Genomic DNA, 17,647 nt, shown 5'->3' on the forward strand with positions numbered 1-17,647 from the left:
CAAACAAAAGCAAAGAAAATTTTCAGCTCAACTTACTGACTACCCTGGAGGGATGGGCTCCCTCCAGGCCCACCTGCCCTCTCCCTATCCAATATAACGCCTGTGCTTCTACTATGGAGACTCTCAAAATTTAGAGTGAGCAGTCACTGCAGATCAGTGGCAGCTGGTGTTTTTTATTTGGGGGGCTCGCAAACAACCACCCCCTCCCCCTTGCTCGCTGTCTTATGGCACTTACCCCATTTGGTGGTGGGCAGGGGTCATCGGGCAGTGGCTCCTGTGTCCTCCCATTCATCACGGCAGCTTCCGCCATGCATCTCCTCCCTTCCTCCTAGGCGTCCAATACAATTGCCTGTCCTTTCAGCCAATTTGGTGATGGGGCTCAAGACCCGCTTCCTGATTGGCCAGTAGGAGGATCAATGTTACAATAGCGAATATTCATTCGCTATTGTAACACAACTGGGTAGGCTCAGTTCGCAGTGCTTGCCCCCCGAGCCCACCCTATTTTGAAGCCTATTAGAGCCTCTGGCTCTAATCAGGTGCTTCAAAAAACAACCCCCATAGGAATCCATGCATCTGGCGTCCTGCATGGGGGCCCGAATCATGGATAGGAGGGGGCAGTGCCCATGCGCCCTTAATGGATGGGCCGCTCCTGTTGCAGATAATACTGGGGTGCCATGAAACGGCTCTGTAGCTTATGCTTTTATTTGAAAATGTGTGCAAAGTAAACCCCTGTTTTTAACGTATACTGTCAGACAGGATAATTTGGTTGGTTACAGGCTGGTCAGTAAGTTGAGCTGGGAATTTTCTTTGGTTTTGGTTGACCCTTCCATGTGCTCCTTGCTGCAAAGGCCAGTTATAGACGTGGGCAGTGGCCATTTGTTTGTACTGAAGAAACTCTCAGACAATATAATCTTTGGTAAAATTTCAAACACTTCTCCAATTTACAAAAAATTATTTTGAATGTGTCTTTGTAATAACCATTCAAACTTTTTCCACTCCATCCATAACAAGATATAAACCTTTGACTGGAGTTGGGTTCTAAGTTGTGCCACCTTCAGCTGAATTGTGGCAGGAGAGAGTCATGCACACCCTAATTTCTACCTAATAATTATCAGGTATTTCATTTTGATCCTGGAAGCTAAACAGAACGATGGGAGAGGGAAAGATAGGGCAACACAAGCATCTATTAGGGACAGCTGTTGATTGTTTGCCCTGATTGGTAAACTTGGTAAACTGCACAAATGGTTTAAATTTTCCTTTTCATGCCATTAAAATGGAACTTTAGTCAGAAAATTAACTCCAGCTCGATCACTCCAGGCTGGTCCCTTTTGCAGGTTTAGCTATGTAAAACATAAAACATAAGTGTCTATACTGTTTAAAATCCAGCAATACACCGTGTCACCCTGCTCTGCACATGCTCATTTGCTCTCCATTTTTAGGCATTGTGCCAAATTTGTAGAGGCAGATCTGCTGACAGACTAAAGATTTACTGCTGTTCAGGGGCACTGGGCTTCAGCAAAATGGCAGCCTTCAGCAAGAAGAAACAGGAACAATTCTGGAGGCAATTTCCAGAACACACTAATTTTGGTAGCATAATTAATAATGTGCAATGTATGCTCCTTGCTAAAGAACATTATTTTTATCAAGTTGTTATGCGTAAAGTTCCACTTTAACCTTAAAAGACATTTTTAGTTGATTTCCTGACCAAGCTCCTTTTAATCCAACACAAAAACAGAAATATGAGAGACATAAAAAACAAAAAGGTAAAATAATAACACTATCATGTTTAAAAAAAACATTGTCTTACCTATCTGGTGCTTCATTTAATGCTTCTGTAATCCTGGCAGGTCCTAGCAAACCTCTCCACTGCTTTACCGCATTGTCCTTTACCAGTGCCAGGGCAAGAACGGGGCCACTGTCAAGGTTTTATACATAAGATACCCAAATAAATTGATTATATGGATTATAACATACATTTAACTACAACAAGCATAAAAAATTCTGTTTCAACAGACTGCCTTATTACAATAAGGGTAAAATAAATGCAGCTTGTAAAAGTATTTACCTGGTCATTTGCTGTTTAAGCGCTGGGTAATAGTCTTCATTTACATGTTCTCTGTAGAACTCCTCAACCTGTTGCTCACTGAGCATAACTTCCTTTTGCATTGCTATAGAGAAGCCCGCCCCCTGGATACTTTGCAAAACTTCATCTGAATAAAAAGCAATTGAAGGAAATGTTTATGGACCCTTTAGATTTGTGAATTTCATTGCAGTATGTTACTACATGCACGTTAGCTTACATTGCCTTTAAAAATAGTTCCACTTTTGCAGCTAAATTGGGATAACCCCTGATGTATATTTGTTAAAATATTCCAGTTAACAGAGAAAATATATTTAAAATTACTGTTCAATTTTGCTTGTTTTTAATTTGAATCTTACCTAGCTTTCTGATTCGAGGTGGTGTTAAGGCTGGGGAGTTATGTTTGCCATAATTAACCAGGCCTGTACAGTGTTGGCAGGTCTTCATTATCAGTTGTAAAAATCTTAAAGTAGAACTATAGGCAATTTATTTTTTCATCTTGGATAGAGCAGGGGGGGGGGGGGGGCGGGGTTATAGCCCCTGTCAGCTGTTTTTTTTTGCCATCTGTGTCCTTTTGCAGAGATTTCCCTTTACTTCCTGTCCGATAGCCAAACAGGAAATCCCTGTAAATCAAGAGAATTCCTTGGGGGCCCCTAGGTTACCAGAACTGCTGTACCGATTGGAAGATTTCCCCTCTATTACTTTTTCTGGGGACAACCCAAAATTTGGGTAATTTCAATGATAATGGTAAACCGGAGAAATAGAGAGGGGGAATCTCCTTAATGGGGACACAGACAGCAATGAAAACTGACAGGTGGTCTAATCCCTCTCCACTTTACCCAAAACTAAAAAGATAGGATTTTTATAACAGCATTGTTGGATTGGATCCTGACAGAACAATCCCGTAACCTGAATGTCCAGGCCTGCCGGAATCTCTAGGACATTGATGGGCAAGGTTCTTTTGGTTCTTGACCACTGTCCCTGGATCGTTGTCTTTTCTAGTACTGCTCCCGAACCTGAAAGGCTGGCATCTGTCGTTACCACCAGATATCTGGTCTGAAGGATCTTCCATTCAGCAGATTCCGGGTTACCAACCACCAACTGAGGCTCTGGGACACCCTTGGGGACAGCCGCATTGGTAAATATAGAGCTTGAACCATTTTGTTCCAAGCAGACAGGATTTTGTTTTGTAACAGTCTCAAATGGAAGCCACAATCTTTCCTAACAACCTCATGCAAACGCGAATGGAGGGATATCTTTCCAACCTGACCATCTGCACCAGCTCTCTTATGGCGTTGATCTTTGCCAGAAGTACTCCAGCCTTTTTAGCGGTTTTAAAGGAAGATTTCTCTAGCTGGAGAATCCAACCTAGATTTTCCAGGTATTTGGTTGTAATACGCATGCTTTGCTCCAAACGTGCCACAGACTGGTCTATTAGCAATAGATCGTCCAGGTACGCCAAGACTGTTATGCCCTGTGCCCTTAGCCTGGCTAGAAGTGGAGCCAGAACCTTTGTAAATACCCACAGTGCTGTAGTCAGCCCGAAGGGTGAGGCTACAAACTGAAAATGATGCTGTTCTACCTTGAACCGCAGAAACCTTTGGTGAGCGGGAAATATAGGAACATGCAGATATGCATCGCTGATGTCAATAGACGCCAGAAGTTCTCCTCCTTGCAGGATAGAAACCACCAACCTGATCAACTCCATGCAAAAAGAGCGGACCCTCAGGAACTGATTTAGATTCTATAGATCTAGAATGGGTCTGACATCTCCATTCATTTTGGTACCGTAAAGAGTTTTGAATAGAACTGCAAACCTTGCTCTTCTGTGGGGATTTGCATGATCACCCCCTGAGCCAGCAATCGGTCTAATGCCTGAAACAGAGATTGCCTTTTCTCTGGATCTTTGGGAACGTTTGACTTCAGAAAAAGCAGTGGAAACTCCCGAAATTTCAGTTTGTACCCCAGAGTTATCGTGGAGATGACCCATCTGTCCTGAATTTCCTCCTGTCAGACTTCTGAGAACTGCAGAAGTCTTCCCCTCACCCTGGAGAGCAGGGGTGCCCCTTCATAATGAGGCTTTAGAATTCTGTTTTGCAGGCTTCCGTCCCCAGGACTTCTTTTGCCTGGGCCTGACCCTGAGGCTTTCCTCTAGACTCTGACGGCGGAGGCCATCGTGACTGTCTAGAAGTAGATGCTCCTGGTGCTGGTGAAAGAGTCCGCTTAAATGAAGGCCATTTATTCCTTCTTTTGACTGGCAAAAGAGTACTCTTCCCACTTGAAATATTTTGGATGTATTTGTCCAAATCATCTCCAAATAGCCAATCCCCATGAAAAGGAAAACCAGTCAGGAGTCTTTTGCATGGTGCTTCGGCTGACCAATTTTTCAACCACAGGATCATATGCATGTGCACTAGCACAAGCGCAAGACAAGACGCCTGGTGAATAGAATCTTTAATGGCGTCAATAGCAACACATAATGCTCTTGGCAGTTCGACCAAATCCCGGGCTTGTTGTACAGGAACCTCTTTAAGGGCCTGTCTAAACTGGTCCTTCAGGGATTGACAGATACCTATTGAAGCGACTGCAGGCTGAGTAACTGCACCTGCCAAAGAAAAAGAGGATTTTAACAAGAATTCCAACCTTTTATCTGTTGGATCTATAAGCATTTGAGCATTGTCTACTGGACAAGTTAGACTTTTGTTCACACTGGATATAGCAGCGTCAACTGCTGGTACATCCCATCTTTTGGTGAACTTCTCCTCCATGGTATAAAGTACTGCAAATCTTTTTGGAGGTAGAAAATGCTTATCCGGATGATCCCATTCAGCATAAATAGGCTGTTCTAGTAATGCATGGATGGGAAAAGCATGCAAAGTCTGTGGAGGTTTTAAAGAACCCAAAGAGGAGATGGAACTTTTGGCTGACTCAGTTAGGGGCAGCTTGAAAGCAGAACAAACCATTTCTGTAAGAGACTGTACCAGCAATTTTTCTGACTGCGAGGCTGAAAAGGGTTCGTCCATGGTTGAATCCTCAGAAGATTGTCTTTCCTCCGGATCATCTAGGGAGTAACACCTCATCCTCTACTCACTGTTCCCTTGGTAAAGGGTCTGAGGTGAGGAAGGGGGATCACCCTGGGGGTGATGTTTTTGGTACCTTTTTTGACGTGTTTGCACCGGCCTTTTTGGGAGGCATAGTCCTAAGCACAAAAGCAAAGGCGCTATTTAAATGCACTACATGCTGAACAATAGTCTAGCAAAGAAATGCTGCTAATGAAAGTTCAGCCTAGCGCTGGGTAAAATGTCTTTCCTCTATTGGGAATGCCTGTATGCAGCCCTTGTGTCCTGTGTGATCAACCAGCATGCTCTCCAGCCATCCAGCTGAGGAGAGTCTGCTCTTTGTACTCAGCTTCCTCCCCGCGCCTGCGCCGTGTCCTCATGAACGCTACGTCACGTACATGGCGCCGTGCCTAGGCCCTGCCCCCTCCGTCTGTCCATCACCCGCCCCCTCCTTTTTTTAAACTCAGCTAGTTCCCGCGTGCGCGGGCGGCATTTGAGTCTGTCACTCAGCAGACCCAGCAAGAGGGGAGGGGAGGAGAGTCAGGGCCTAATGGCAAGCAGAGTGGGGGAAACTTCAGACCAAAGGGAGCCACAGCACCCCCCCCCCCATTGGAGGGGTGGGGTTGCAGGGGGAGCATGACCATTGTTGAACTGTCCCAATCCTTTTAGTCCCTCCAGGGGGGAGAAGTGCAGTATGGCAAATCTCTTACCTGCACGAGGAATCCCCACTGAGACAAGCTACTGCTGAGCCCACACACAAGCCGTGACACTGAGCTGAAGTGAGAGACAACTTACTAAGCCATGTGCATTTACTCCCTCTAGTGGAAACTTAAGGCATGACAACATTTTCCCCAAGGAAGAAAAACCATAGTTGGACTTTTTACAGTTCCTAGGCTTCTTCCCTTACCTTATCCTCGCCGCAGGATTTCTGCTGATATTAGACAGATCCAAACTTCACCCATCATGGCAGGCAGCATTTAGCAAACCTTCAAGCACCGGGTCCCTTTTTATCGGGGTTCCACTCCCTTGGACCTGTATAGCACCCGCCAGGAAAAACTTTAGGTAATGTTAGCATGACCAAAGCGCTGGGTCCCGGGGTCCAGCCCTCCAAGGAGAGGTGTTACAGGCAAAACCTTGTTCTTCTTATATGAGATACCATCTACCTTGGCCTCAATGGCACTTTGGACGGATCCCTTCAGTTGAGGCTGTTTAAATCCAATAGCAATCCCTCCAGTGGAGCTCTTGAGAGCACATCTTCACTCATGATCAACACCTTAAACACTGGCGAAAAAACTGAGGTGCTCCTGGTAGGAGGAGGAGTTATATAGGGAGTGAACTTCCTATCTTGGGTGTGCCAGTGTCCATCCCCTGAAGGTGCCTATAGACCATATAGTTAATAACTATGACTCTGTGTCCCGTGATGTACGATAAAGAAAAAAGTTTTGCCTTATGTTATACTTTAAGGCCCCTTTCACACGGGGCTGTCCATATTTAGCATCTGCTTCTGGTTTCCATCCATCTGGATTTTGCGGAACGGATTGGATCGGGGCGGATCGGATGTCAGCGGACATGTCACCGCTGATATCCGTGGCTCCATAGAGCTGTATGGAGCGACCGTTCAGATCCGCCTAAAAAACTGACAGGTGGATCTGAACGGTCCGCACATCTGAAAGGGGCCTAAGGCTTTCGTGGTACATTGTATGTTAATGCACGTGTTAAAAAACTGTCCCAATGTCCCTTAATTGCTCACTGCAAGTTCTAAACATTATAAGCTCCCTAAAGAGTTCAGAGTATAAACCTGCTCCAAAGAAACAACTAGAAATGGTAAGAAATAGGTTTAATTATTTTTAGGTATGCTGAATGAATGGATACACATAACACACATATAATGGGGGTTTTTCAAACTTGACTGAAAAAGTGGCAGCTCATTAATTTAGATTGGGCTGTCAATGCACAGCAATTGAAGAAAAACAGGATCTGCACTCATTTTTTAAAGTAGTGCATCACAAGGCATGGCAAGTCCATTGTTTGATGCATCGTAGGTATTTTGCCCTTTACTGCAAAAAAAGTAACTATATATATATATATATATATATATATATATATATATATATATATATATGAAAAAATATGGGGCAGACTGGATGGACTACTTGGTCTTTTTTGTGCCATCACCTTTCTACGTTTCTATGTACCGTACTTGTGCTATGAAGTGCTTTCAAAACGAATGCACAAAGTGGCGTTTGTTACTCTGCATGGGAGTAATGTGCCATAAAAATCACTTTGCTGCAAAACAAAAGTTTTTGCAGAATTCACTGTCACTACAAGGTCAAAACTAAAACAATCAATGTGTATATATATATACACACACAAACATGAGCATTTTAAAGAGCAGAGGTCAGCATGGACAGCCTCTATATTTGCTTAGTACTAGTTTCTTTGAATATAGGTGTACAACTTTTTGCCAGGCAGGGGTGACATTATAGAACACATCGGCTCACAGCAGGAATCTAGTTCATCTCCATTCACTGTGTCAGGTCCAATTACAGCCTGAATTGTGGTCTGAATTTGGACCTGAATCTGACCAAAAGACGCACAGGGCTCGGAGCCCCGGTGGAGATGTGTGGACCGGCTCTATAGAGAGTCGGTCACAATCTTCTGCTATGCAAATTAGATGGGGGAAACCTGCATTCAATTTGCAATAGTGTGAACCCAGTCTAAATAAGCTGACAATAATAATTGCTCTGTTGTGCAATGTATGATATTCAAAAGTATTTACTGTATGAATGGTCTTTCCTGTAAAGTGTAAACCCTAACAATTAACTTTTCCAATTTGGTCCCGTTTGTTTTGCTAAACAAAACATTGAAAATATCGTTTTAATATCTGTTTGATAAGTGCAAATATATATGCTGATCCTGCCAGAAAAAATTGTGAGCCATTGGCATACCTATCACATCTGGTCACCCCCCCCCCCCCCCCCGTCACCCCTCCCCCCTCCCCCCCACCTGCAAAAAAAAAATTGGATTGGAAAAAATGAAGCACAGCGTGTTGTGGTGAATCGCAAGTGTGGTCAAATTGTGGGTGACAACACGTGCTTTAGAATTTGCAGGCAAAAACTATTTTTTTTTTGGTTTCTTGCCTTGACATGATAAGCTAAAGTTGCACACATTTCCTGAAGTAGATACCAAAAATGATCAACATTTTTCATGTCAGCTAAAAGAAAGGTAACATCACACATTCTACTTTCTTCTGTTTGCAGGAGGTTTTAAGAAGACCCAAGCCTCTTTATGAAATTCAGTTTTGGAAGTGATCATTAATGATGTGCATACTTGTGAGATTTCCACTACAAGGAATGGCTGTGTGGGCTTTTTGTGTCTAGAAAATATGCTTATAGGAGAATAACTTAATCAAGTACCCATTCAGCTTGTCCTGTTTTTTGCCTTTGAACACTATGCAATAGTTCCCAGAGCACAACCAGCAAAAACTCCACTAAATAAGGTATCATTCAGTATGTTCATATAACATACCTTTCCTGTCTCTTAAGACATCTGGCCTAATCAGTGCGAGGGTCCTCTCTGGGCTTTTTGAGGCCGATTCCTCTGTGTGTTGTTGCTGTTGTTTAAAAGTGGGAAAGAAGAAGGCTAATTCTCTGCTAGCTTGTTCATGGTCATTGCTCCCATGTACAGCATTGTAAAGAACCTCTGTACCATACTGAGCTCGTAAACTGTAAAAAAAAAAAGAGGAGATACATATGTTGTTACTTTACGAACTGTAATAACAGCTTTATACTATCAGAAAAAGAAAACCACTCACATCAACAGTGAAATACAATTTATTAGACGAAAACTATTCTAATGAATAAAAATAAAATGCGGTTGTTGACTTACCTGTAAAATTCCTTTCTTAGTTGTACATCACAGGGAACAGGAGAGTTAATTCTTAGTCAAATTCAAAGGTCTGCAATAACTGCTCCTGTAGGACATTCCGCATGAGACCGGTGTCTGCCAAAGCCTGAACATTCACCCGGTAAAACGTAGCCGATGTATGAGTAAAGATGTATTAAATCCACCTGGAAATTGTGGATCTAGAGGCAGCCTGTTCCTTCCAGCAACAAGAACAAGGCATCAGAACGACGAATCAATGGGCTGTGAGGTAGACTCACATAGTCCTAACCACAACCAGGCAGTGGAGAGCAATTTATTTAGGATATCTTGAAACTAGACAAAAGCAAGACAACAATATGTTCTGAAATGCTGGGACCGCATTGGGCAAGAAGGTGTTTTGTGGGCTAAAACAATCTTTTTTTATAATGAAGTACAAGAAAACTGAGCTGATAACCACAAGAAAGGCAACTTTGCATGATGAGAGAGGAAGAGAAATATCCTGAATAGGCTTAAATGGTGGCCTCCCAAGGACCGACAACACCGGACTGAGGTCCCATTGAGCATGCTTGTGGAAGAATTTTTGCAAATCCTTGAATAAAGTCTCTGATGAAGAAGATAGCGGTCTATGAAGTAGCATAAACCTGACCGTTTATAGATCTTTAGGCTAAGGCTTGTCCAGTTCTGACAGAAGGAAAGATGCCACATGCAGGTATTTCCTGGGATTAAGCTTTCCCTTTTTTGCGCCAAGCAAAGTATGCTTTGCACATGTGGTGGTGATCTCTAAGGGCCTTCCTTAAAGTGGAAAGCACAGAGTCAGTAAAACCACTATCCCTCCAAACTTGGGCTTTAACAGCTAAGCTGTCAAAGCCAGTGACCATGAAGCAGCGTGGAACACAAGCTTGAGAGAGAAATGGTCTGGATGGTTCAGTTGGGTCCATGAAGAGTCTGATACAAGTTTGACTATGTCTGAGTACCGAGCCCTTCTGAGCCAATTTGGAGCAATAAAAATTATAAAAAAGGGGAAGCTGCGCTATATAAAATTGACCTATGAGGCAAATAACTAATGAATTTATGCACCCACAAAAAACTTAGTGTATATGAAAACAAAATAACTAATAAGTGATATGTGAAAAAATACAATAAAAGAAGACATACATCCACTGTCACAAAAAAAATGCACAAATGTGCCAGTGAGATAATTTAGGAAACACAATAATGTGGTAATGTGACTGGAATAAATAATACACGTATAGTATCAGATAACCAGCTCAGTAATAACAATAACAAGTGCTATGCCAAAAACATATTAGAATAATAAGGATGAGTCCATATGTGATACTGAAGGACATACAGGCTCAAAAAACTTAGATAAAAAATAAATAGTCCATGCAAGTGATTGTTGAATCATCCACGGTGACACCAAACACAGCACCCCAAGTAACGTGAAAAATTAGGAAATGCCTCCACCTTAACAAACACTGCAGCTTACCAGATCACTGTGGTCCCTTGTTACAGGGGACCACAGAGTGCAGATAGCTAATACCCCAGCCAGGGATCTCTGTGCAAACACTGGACTCCTTGCCTTCTGCGATAATAGTCCTCATATGGGTCAAGCATGGTTTGTGGATCCTCAAAAGACAACAAAGCCTTGCATAGTATAAAACCTTCACATTTAATAAGTGCTAACAAAAGACAAATTGACACTTACAATTAAAAAGAATGAAATTCGCCAGCTCTCAAAACAGCCCATAGCTACCGGTACTAGTGTAAATAGCGGTGACGTCAGTGCGTTGCTCCTCCCTATGCATTTTGTCACTCCATAAGACGTCGTCGCGGGGCACGGGCAGCGTCCTGACGTACCGCTTATACAAAATAAACTAAATCAAGCCTTGTTCTGAGTCCCAGGACCATGCCAAATGGCGCCATTTTGGTTAATGGAAAGGAAGCAAATGTGTGTGCCAAAGCCTACACATAGAAGGGTAAACATCCTTATAATGCTAACAGACACAAAAAAACGTATGACTAGGCACCAATGTACCGTCAACAGAAGAAATCAGCAAAAAGGACTGACAACCACAAGCAGTACAAAACTAATATATGTAAATAAATATTAATTAAAATATCTCTTAGAGAGTTAATGGACCACATACAGGCACTGGCGTAGTTAACATATAATCGCCAACAAACAGAATCAGGTGCAACCGCACAATAATGTGTCAGTGCTACCAGACATAGGCTGCCATTAAGGCGAAGATCACACCATTGAGCTCCGTCTAGCATTAAGGGTAGACATGGCCTCTGCCTACAGTTAAAAAATATATAGAATTTGTTCTTTATTTATTAAAAGATAGAATAAAAGTGGTGAAAAAATATATGGACAAAAATAAAATAAACAAAGAAGAAAAATTTAATAAATGATCCAATATCCTTTAGGCACAATCGTAATCTGCGGCTACCCGGGACTCAGATTGGATTCACAACTCAAGATGTATGCATATCAAGATTAATTTAGAACAATAATCAAGAATAGAAAATATTTTAAAATATTTATAAACAGAATATTATAAACAACTTGTCACTAGGAGTTATCAATGAAGGAATTAACATTGACATCTATATTCAAGCCAAAAGGAGTGTAGCATTTGATCTTGTGCACCCATGACATCTCTAGTTTACAAATGCTCCTGACCAAGCAGCTGTCCCTCCACTGGGGCCTTTATTTGTCAATACCTAAAAATATAGTGTTAATAGGATCACTATTATGTATAGTTAGATAATGTTTAGACACTGAATGCTTTGTGAAACCATTACGTATATTGTTTATATGCTCGTTTAAGCCTACCTGTAGTGGTCGCTTAGTCCAGCCTACATACTGCAGGCCACACGGACATTGAAGCATATAAACAACTCCAACCGTGGAGCATGTACAGTAATAAATGGCTCAATGGAAAAGCTCCTAGAAGTACAGCTTGAACTGAAGCTTGTTGTCCTTCTAGTCTTGCATCCATTTAGTGAGCAGACCTGACACCTTCTGCATTGATAGTAACCGGTAGGTTCAGAAAAAAAGGTAGGTTTTATACTAGAGGGATTCAGGATGTTGGGAGCCAGTTTGTCCTTCAGAGAGGGGGCACCTCTAAAAAAACCACCTGGGGCCTATCAGGTAAGATTTACTTGAGTACCCGATCGTTCTTAAGGATATGCCAATGTTTTCTAATTATATGCTTGACGCTAAAGTGTTGACAAGAGAAATTGGTGATAAAAGGATTGCAAAATGCGTCGTTCTCACGACCTCCAGTCTTCTCTTTCAATAGATCACATCAACACATTTAACTTGATCAAGATTATTACTCAGGGACTCAAGGGCATATCTTTTATCCACAAATCTTTGAGTTAAAACCTGAGCTTGTGCCAAAAACACACTCTCTTCAGTGCAACTGCGCTTTAATCTCAAATATTGGCACAGATCTGAGCCAGGAAGCATGGTGACAGCTATCATTTGGAATAAACAAATTTCTGTCAGTGGGTTTGAAATATGTAGATGTAACAAAAAAAAAAAACACTGACAGAAATCGTAAGATCCAAAAGATGTATCCCCCTATTATTGGTGTTAAGGAAATACATGTAATCCAAGAATTCAGTCTCACTACCATCTCACAGGAGGAGGATGTTGTCTATATAACGAGCCCACAAGGTCACCTTAGGACTTGGCTGGGTATAGACAACATCCTCCTCCCATTTGGCCATGAATAGGTTCGCCAAACTGACAGGAAATTTTTTAGCCCCCATAGCGACACTCCCCAGAAGTTATGAGTAGCTGCATACTCCAACAATAACATGATAAAGTCAATCTTCTCCTGAGGTAGATTGGAAGATCTATCTGGATAAAAAGACACAGCATCCAAACCCAACTGATGGGGAATCACAGTGTAAAGTGAAGTGACATCGGCAGTCACCAACCAAGTCCCCTCATGGGGCCTGAAATTAGAAAGGAGGTGACCTGCTGAGTGTCCCTCACATAAGAGGGCATCATACGCACCAAGGGTGGCAAACAGAAGTCAATGTACTTGCCCACCCAGGAGGTGATGGAGTCTATCCCACTAACTATGGGATGTCCCAGGGGGCAAGTAAGACTCTTGTGCAACTTCGGTAGGTAATAAATAATAGGCACCAAAAAAGCCCTTTCCTTCTTATTTAAAATATTCAAATTGAAACCCCTAGTGACAATTAACTCCAATGCTTTCCTATATTTCTCCCTGGGATTACATGGCAGAGGGGTGTAAGTGGCATCATCCCCCAAAATGCGGTACATTTCTTGCATATAGTCATCTTTATTCAAGACGACTATACCTCCCCCTTGTCCACAGGGTGGCTGACTATATTTTTATTATCGCAAAGAGAAGCAATGCCAAGATCTATATCTTTTTTTATTTCTAACCAGTTTGACTTGCATTTGCTTGAGATCTTTAAGGGCCAGATCTCTGAAGATTCTCAATGAAGGAGATAGATGTCCCGGAGGGTTAAACAATGAGGCGTTAGAAAGGCCAGAATGGGAAAAACCCTGAGAAACTGTCCTTGAAGGGTTAAAAGAATTCAAAATTAAATATCTCTGGACATCCAATTTCCAAACATATTTGTGACTGTCCATATATGTTTGGAACTTACTAATATTACGGGGCGGAGCGAATTTTAGGCCCTTATCGAGAACTCTCAACTCAAAGTCTGTCTCTGGGAACTCAAATTAAAGATACCTGCGCCCATCCTTTGTCTTTTTTGGACTGAGTGCGCCTCCCCCCTCGAGTTCCTTTCTTAGTTCAACCACCCTTTTTATTCCTTGGCTGGACCTGGGAAAACCCCAGTTTTGTAGTCCATAGCTCCCGGCATGATTAGTCTCTCGATAATCACCATGGTTAAAACCATAGTATCCATCCGAAGTACCAGCATGGTCTCCCACTTTAGGGGATGGTTGGTATATACCTTCATTAGGGCCATCAATGTTTCTAAGAGGTAGAAAACTGTTTTGAGTATGAATATTATAATCAGACTCATAGCAATAAAAATCACTGGAATGGCTTCTCTCTATACTTCAAAGTAGACAAGGCAAGAGCTTAAGAAGTGGCAGCAAAAATCAGGGTAAACTGATTCGATGGAGTGACTAAGACACATCTACCCTGAAAGACCGAAGATACCTGGACCAGGACACAAATCTGTCCAGTTTGTGGTTGAGTCTGAAGCCCATTAGGTCTACAACTCCAGGTAAATGGACTACTCTCTGGCATTCAGTCATTGGTGGCACAAAAAGCCCACTTGCCAATTTTCAATGCCAGGACAGAACCAGAATATGTAGTTCCACCACTCAAGTCAGGGTGACCTTACTTCTGGTACCGCCTTGATAATTTATGTATGCCACTGCCATTGAGTCATCTAATTGGACCCTGACTGGAAGTCTCCAGTACACGGGGAGGGGGGAGGGGTCTAAGCACTGAAGGGCAAGATGAATCATCCTGATTCCTTGATTGCCATCTGGCTTCCTCTGACAACCACATTCTTTGCACTCACAGGGAGTCCAGCACACCTAACTTCCCTGACAGACTATGGCTTGGGATGGGCAGATCAAGGCTGCCTGCTCTTGGGGCTTGAGGTTTGGAGAAATGGGCCAATCCAAGGACAGAATTCATTTTTCCTATGCTGTCAGGATATTGAGTTGTGTCAGTCTTGCACAATTGGTCCAAAGCAGTGACCAGGGCTGCATTTTATTGAATGCACTAAGCATGTTTGACGGCATAAAGCATGGAGGAGGCAAGATGCAAAACTGCAATTTGTAGCCTCTGGACAAAATGTTTTGAAGGCAGACATCAGAAATGCCTTCGGTCCATATAGGTATGAAAGCAGCCAAGCAAAATACACACTTGCAGAAGTGGGAATGTCCCTTTGCTGGAAAAAAAATATTTTAAATGGGCTGCCAATTCATAGGAATGGAAAATAAAGCATACATAAAGCATTTTTTCAGACACAACACACCACAACATTCGTTAATTACCACCATTACCATTACCATCAAAATAAATAGGACCACAATGTTCCAACACATATAACGTGACTTGTGGTAAAACATCTTAGCCCCTGTACACGCGGTCGAAAATGAGGATGGAAAAGGTCCAATCGGACCAGATTGTTGGATAATCTGACCGTGTGTGGGCTACATTGGACTTTTTCCGTTGGAATGTCCGACCAACAAAGTTTGAGAGCTGGATATAAAATTTTCCAACAACAGGATCCGATCGGAGTTTGTCTGATCATTTGTAGAGAATTCCGATTGGACAAAGTGCCATGCATGCTCAGAACAAATTACGAGACCAAAGCTATTGACTACTAGCTGGAACGTAGTCACGTTGCAACGAATGAATGTCATCATGTTCCGAATGATCAGATTTTCCGACAACTTTGTTTGACTGTGTGTATGCAACACCAGTTTTGGACCAAATTTTTGTTGTAGGAATGTCCGACCATGTGTACAAGGGCTTATTGTAAAAGCGTGTTTCAGTCCAGGAGATGCTTTATATGGCTAGGTTGCTGATAGCGAGACATTGACTCCAGGCTCTGCCACCCACCTTGCAGGAGTGGTTAGCTGCGATTAATAAGGCGCTCCCCTACAAAAAAGAGATATACATCCATAGAGGCTGTGAGGCTAAATTTAACAAAGTCCGGGGTACCTGGTTGGGAACTGCTGCCACCTGTGATGGAGGGCAATAGTGGCTGTTATTTCGGGAGCCTGGCCGCCCTCTCCTTTGCTGCCATGGGGGGGGGTCGTTGGGGGACCGGGAGCCTTGGTTGTGAACTCTTCTTGGTTACGTTGGGGACTCCTAAGTTGCTAACACCCATGTATTTGCTCTATGCAGCCCATTGCGATTGTTACCGAAATGTAGGTTTGCACCTCCCTGCTATTCTGCCGGAAAATGTACCCTACAATATATATAATGTACACTTTGCACCGTTGTACTGCCATTGTTTGTTATGCACTGTCATGCACTTATTTCAATAAAATCGAGTTGTTTCTTGTAAAAAAAAAAAAAAAAGCGTGTTTCAGGCCTAAGCTTGGGTTCACACCAATGTGCTTTCATTTTCATCTATTTTTTTCATCCATTTATCAGACTGTGTTTTCATGCCTTTAGGTGCATTTTTTTGTGTATTTTCTTGGATTATGTGCTCAGCATCTAGGGAGCTGTGAGAAGACCCTGTAATTTGCTAAATTTAGCTAGGCTAAAGCATGTAAAATGTTCAAATATTAATTTCATTAACACACATTACTGAAATGCACCAAATGAACCAAAATTGCCCTAAAGCAAAATTTGTCTATGACAGACTTACGAAATTAAAAAGTAATATTCATATGAAATATACTGTACTACTACTGCACAACTTTCCAGGATGGCTATTGCAAGCCCAAGACGACCACTACTATTCTCTCACCTTTCAGGCTTTTCTTTCTTGGCGATTTCTACATCAGTTGGGCCAATAAACTCTCTCCATGCAGGGATCACATCCTCTTCTCCAGATTTGGATATGATAAGGACATGACATGGGCCACTAGACATGAATTGTATCAGCTCTTGAAATTTCTCCTGTTCAAAAATACAGCAGTGATTCATCATACCTGTGCTGTAATGATGGATGTTTACCATAGTAAACATTTGAAATAATTTCATACATGTCAGCGAATCTAGTAAAGCTAATTTTTTTAGTGTATAATGCTGTATGGAGTTCTTATGTCAAATTTGTTCTGGTTTCTGAAAAAGGCCAAAAACTACCAAATACTATGCATACAAATGCAGGGTCTGCTTCAATAACATTCCCACACCAGAAAAAAATCCTTCAAAAAGGTGCCAAAAAATGGAAAGTTGTATCAAATACTTACTGTCATTTTCCTTTCCTGATACCAATACATGGCAGCATACATATGATATATCTCTGCCCCTATATCCATCCACAGGACCTGTTTAGCTATATGAAAGTCTGCCTGAGAGCTACCTACCCTATTCTCCGTATAAAGCACAAAGATTAGAGGGAGGGTTTGTATGCTGCCATATATTGGTGTCAGGAAAGGAAAATTCTGGTAAGTATTTGATACAATTTTCCATTTTCCTGATGTCAACATGGCAGCATACATATGATACATAATGAGCTATTGAGAGGGAGGGTTTAATGCTGCAAAATTAGTCTTTATTTGACAGTAGACATAGAAGCTTGGAAAGTTTTCCTCCCAAACTCTACTGTATTAAGAGCTGCTGGATGCACCTTGTAGTGTTTTAAGAACGTATGATGTGATGACCAGCTAGTCACTTTGCAGACTGTCTCCAGAGACAAATCCTGCCCATGCCATCCAAGACGAAGACACCACCCTGGTTTAGTGAGCTCTAATCCTTTCTGGTCACTCTATATGCCGGTGAATAGTTTTTACTATCCAGGCCGAGATGGTTCTGGTTGAGGTCTCTTTACCCTTTAATTTTCCGGTAGGTATGATGAAAAGTCTGTCAGAACATCTGAATGTAGAAGTAGACTGGAGATAGGCTTTGAAGATTTTTGGAATTGTCAACTCGTGCAGATCAGCATCTGATTCCACTGTGAA

The 17,647-nt window shown here is 42.2% G+C and overlaps 1 protein-coding gene across 1 annotated transcript in view; it reads right to left on the reverse strand.

Annotated features, from left to right (window-relative positions):
* The window catches only part of NME9 (NME/NM23 family member 9), an 82,173-nt gene that overhangs the window by 30,936 nt on the left and 33,590 nt on the right, over positions 1-17,647 (reverse strand). Inside the window, exons 9-12 of the mRNA XM_077448453.1 lie at positions 16,492-16,643; positions 8,668-8,864; positions 2,066-2,210; positions 1,808-1,915 (exon numbers count right to left, since the gene is read on the reverse strand). Of these exons, the coding sequence (XP_077304579.1) occupies positions 1,808-1,915; positions 2,066-2,210; positions 8,668-8,864; positions 16,492-16,643 (602 nt within the window). The remainder of the gene's footprint in view (positions 1-1,807; positions 1,916-2,065; positions 2,211-8,667; positions 8,865-16,491; positions 16,644-17,647) is intronic.

Source organism: Lithobates pipiens, unplaced genomic scaffold, assembly GCF_037356315.1.
Source record: "Lithobates pipiens isolate NorthernLeopardFrog02 unplaced genomic scaffold, aLitPip1_a1.2 Scaffold_22, whole genome shotgun sequence".
NCBI lineage: Eukaryota > Metazoa > Chordata > Amphibia > Anura > Ranidae > Lithobates > Lithobates pipiens.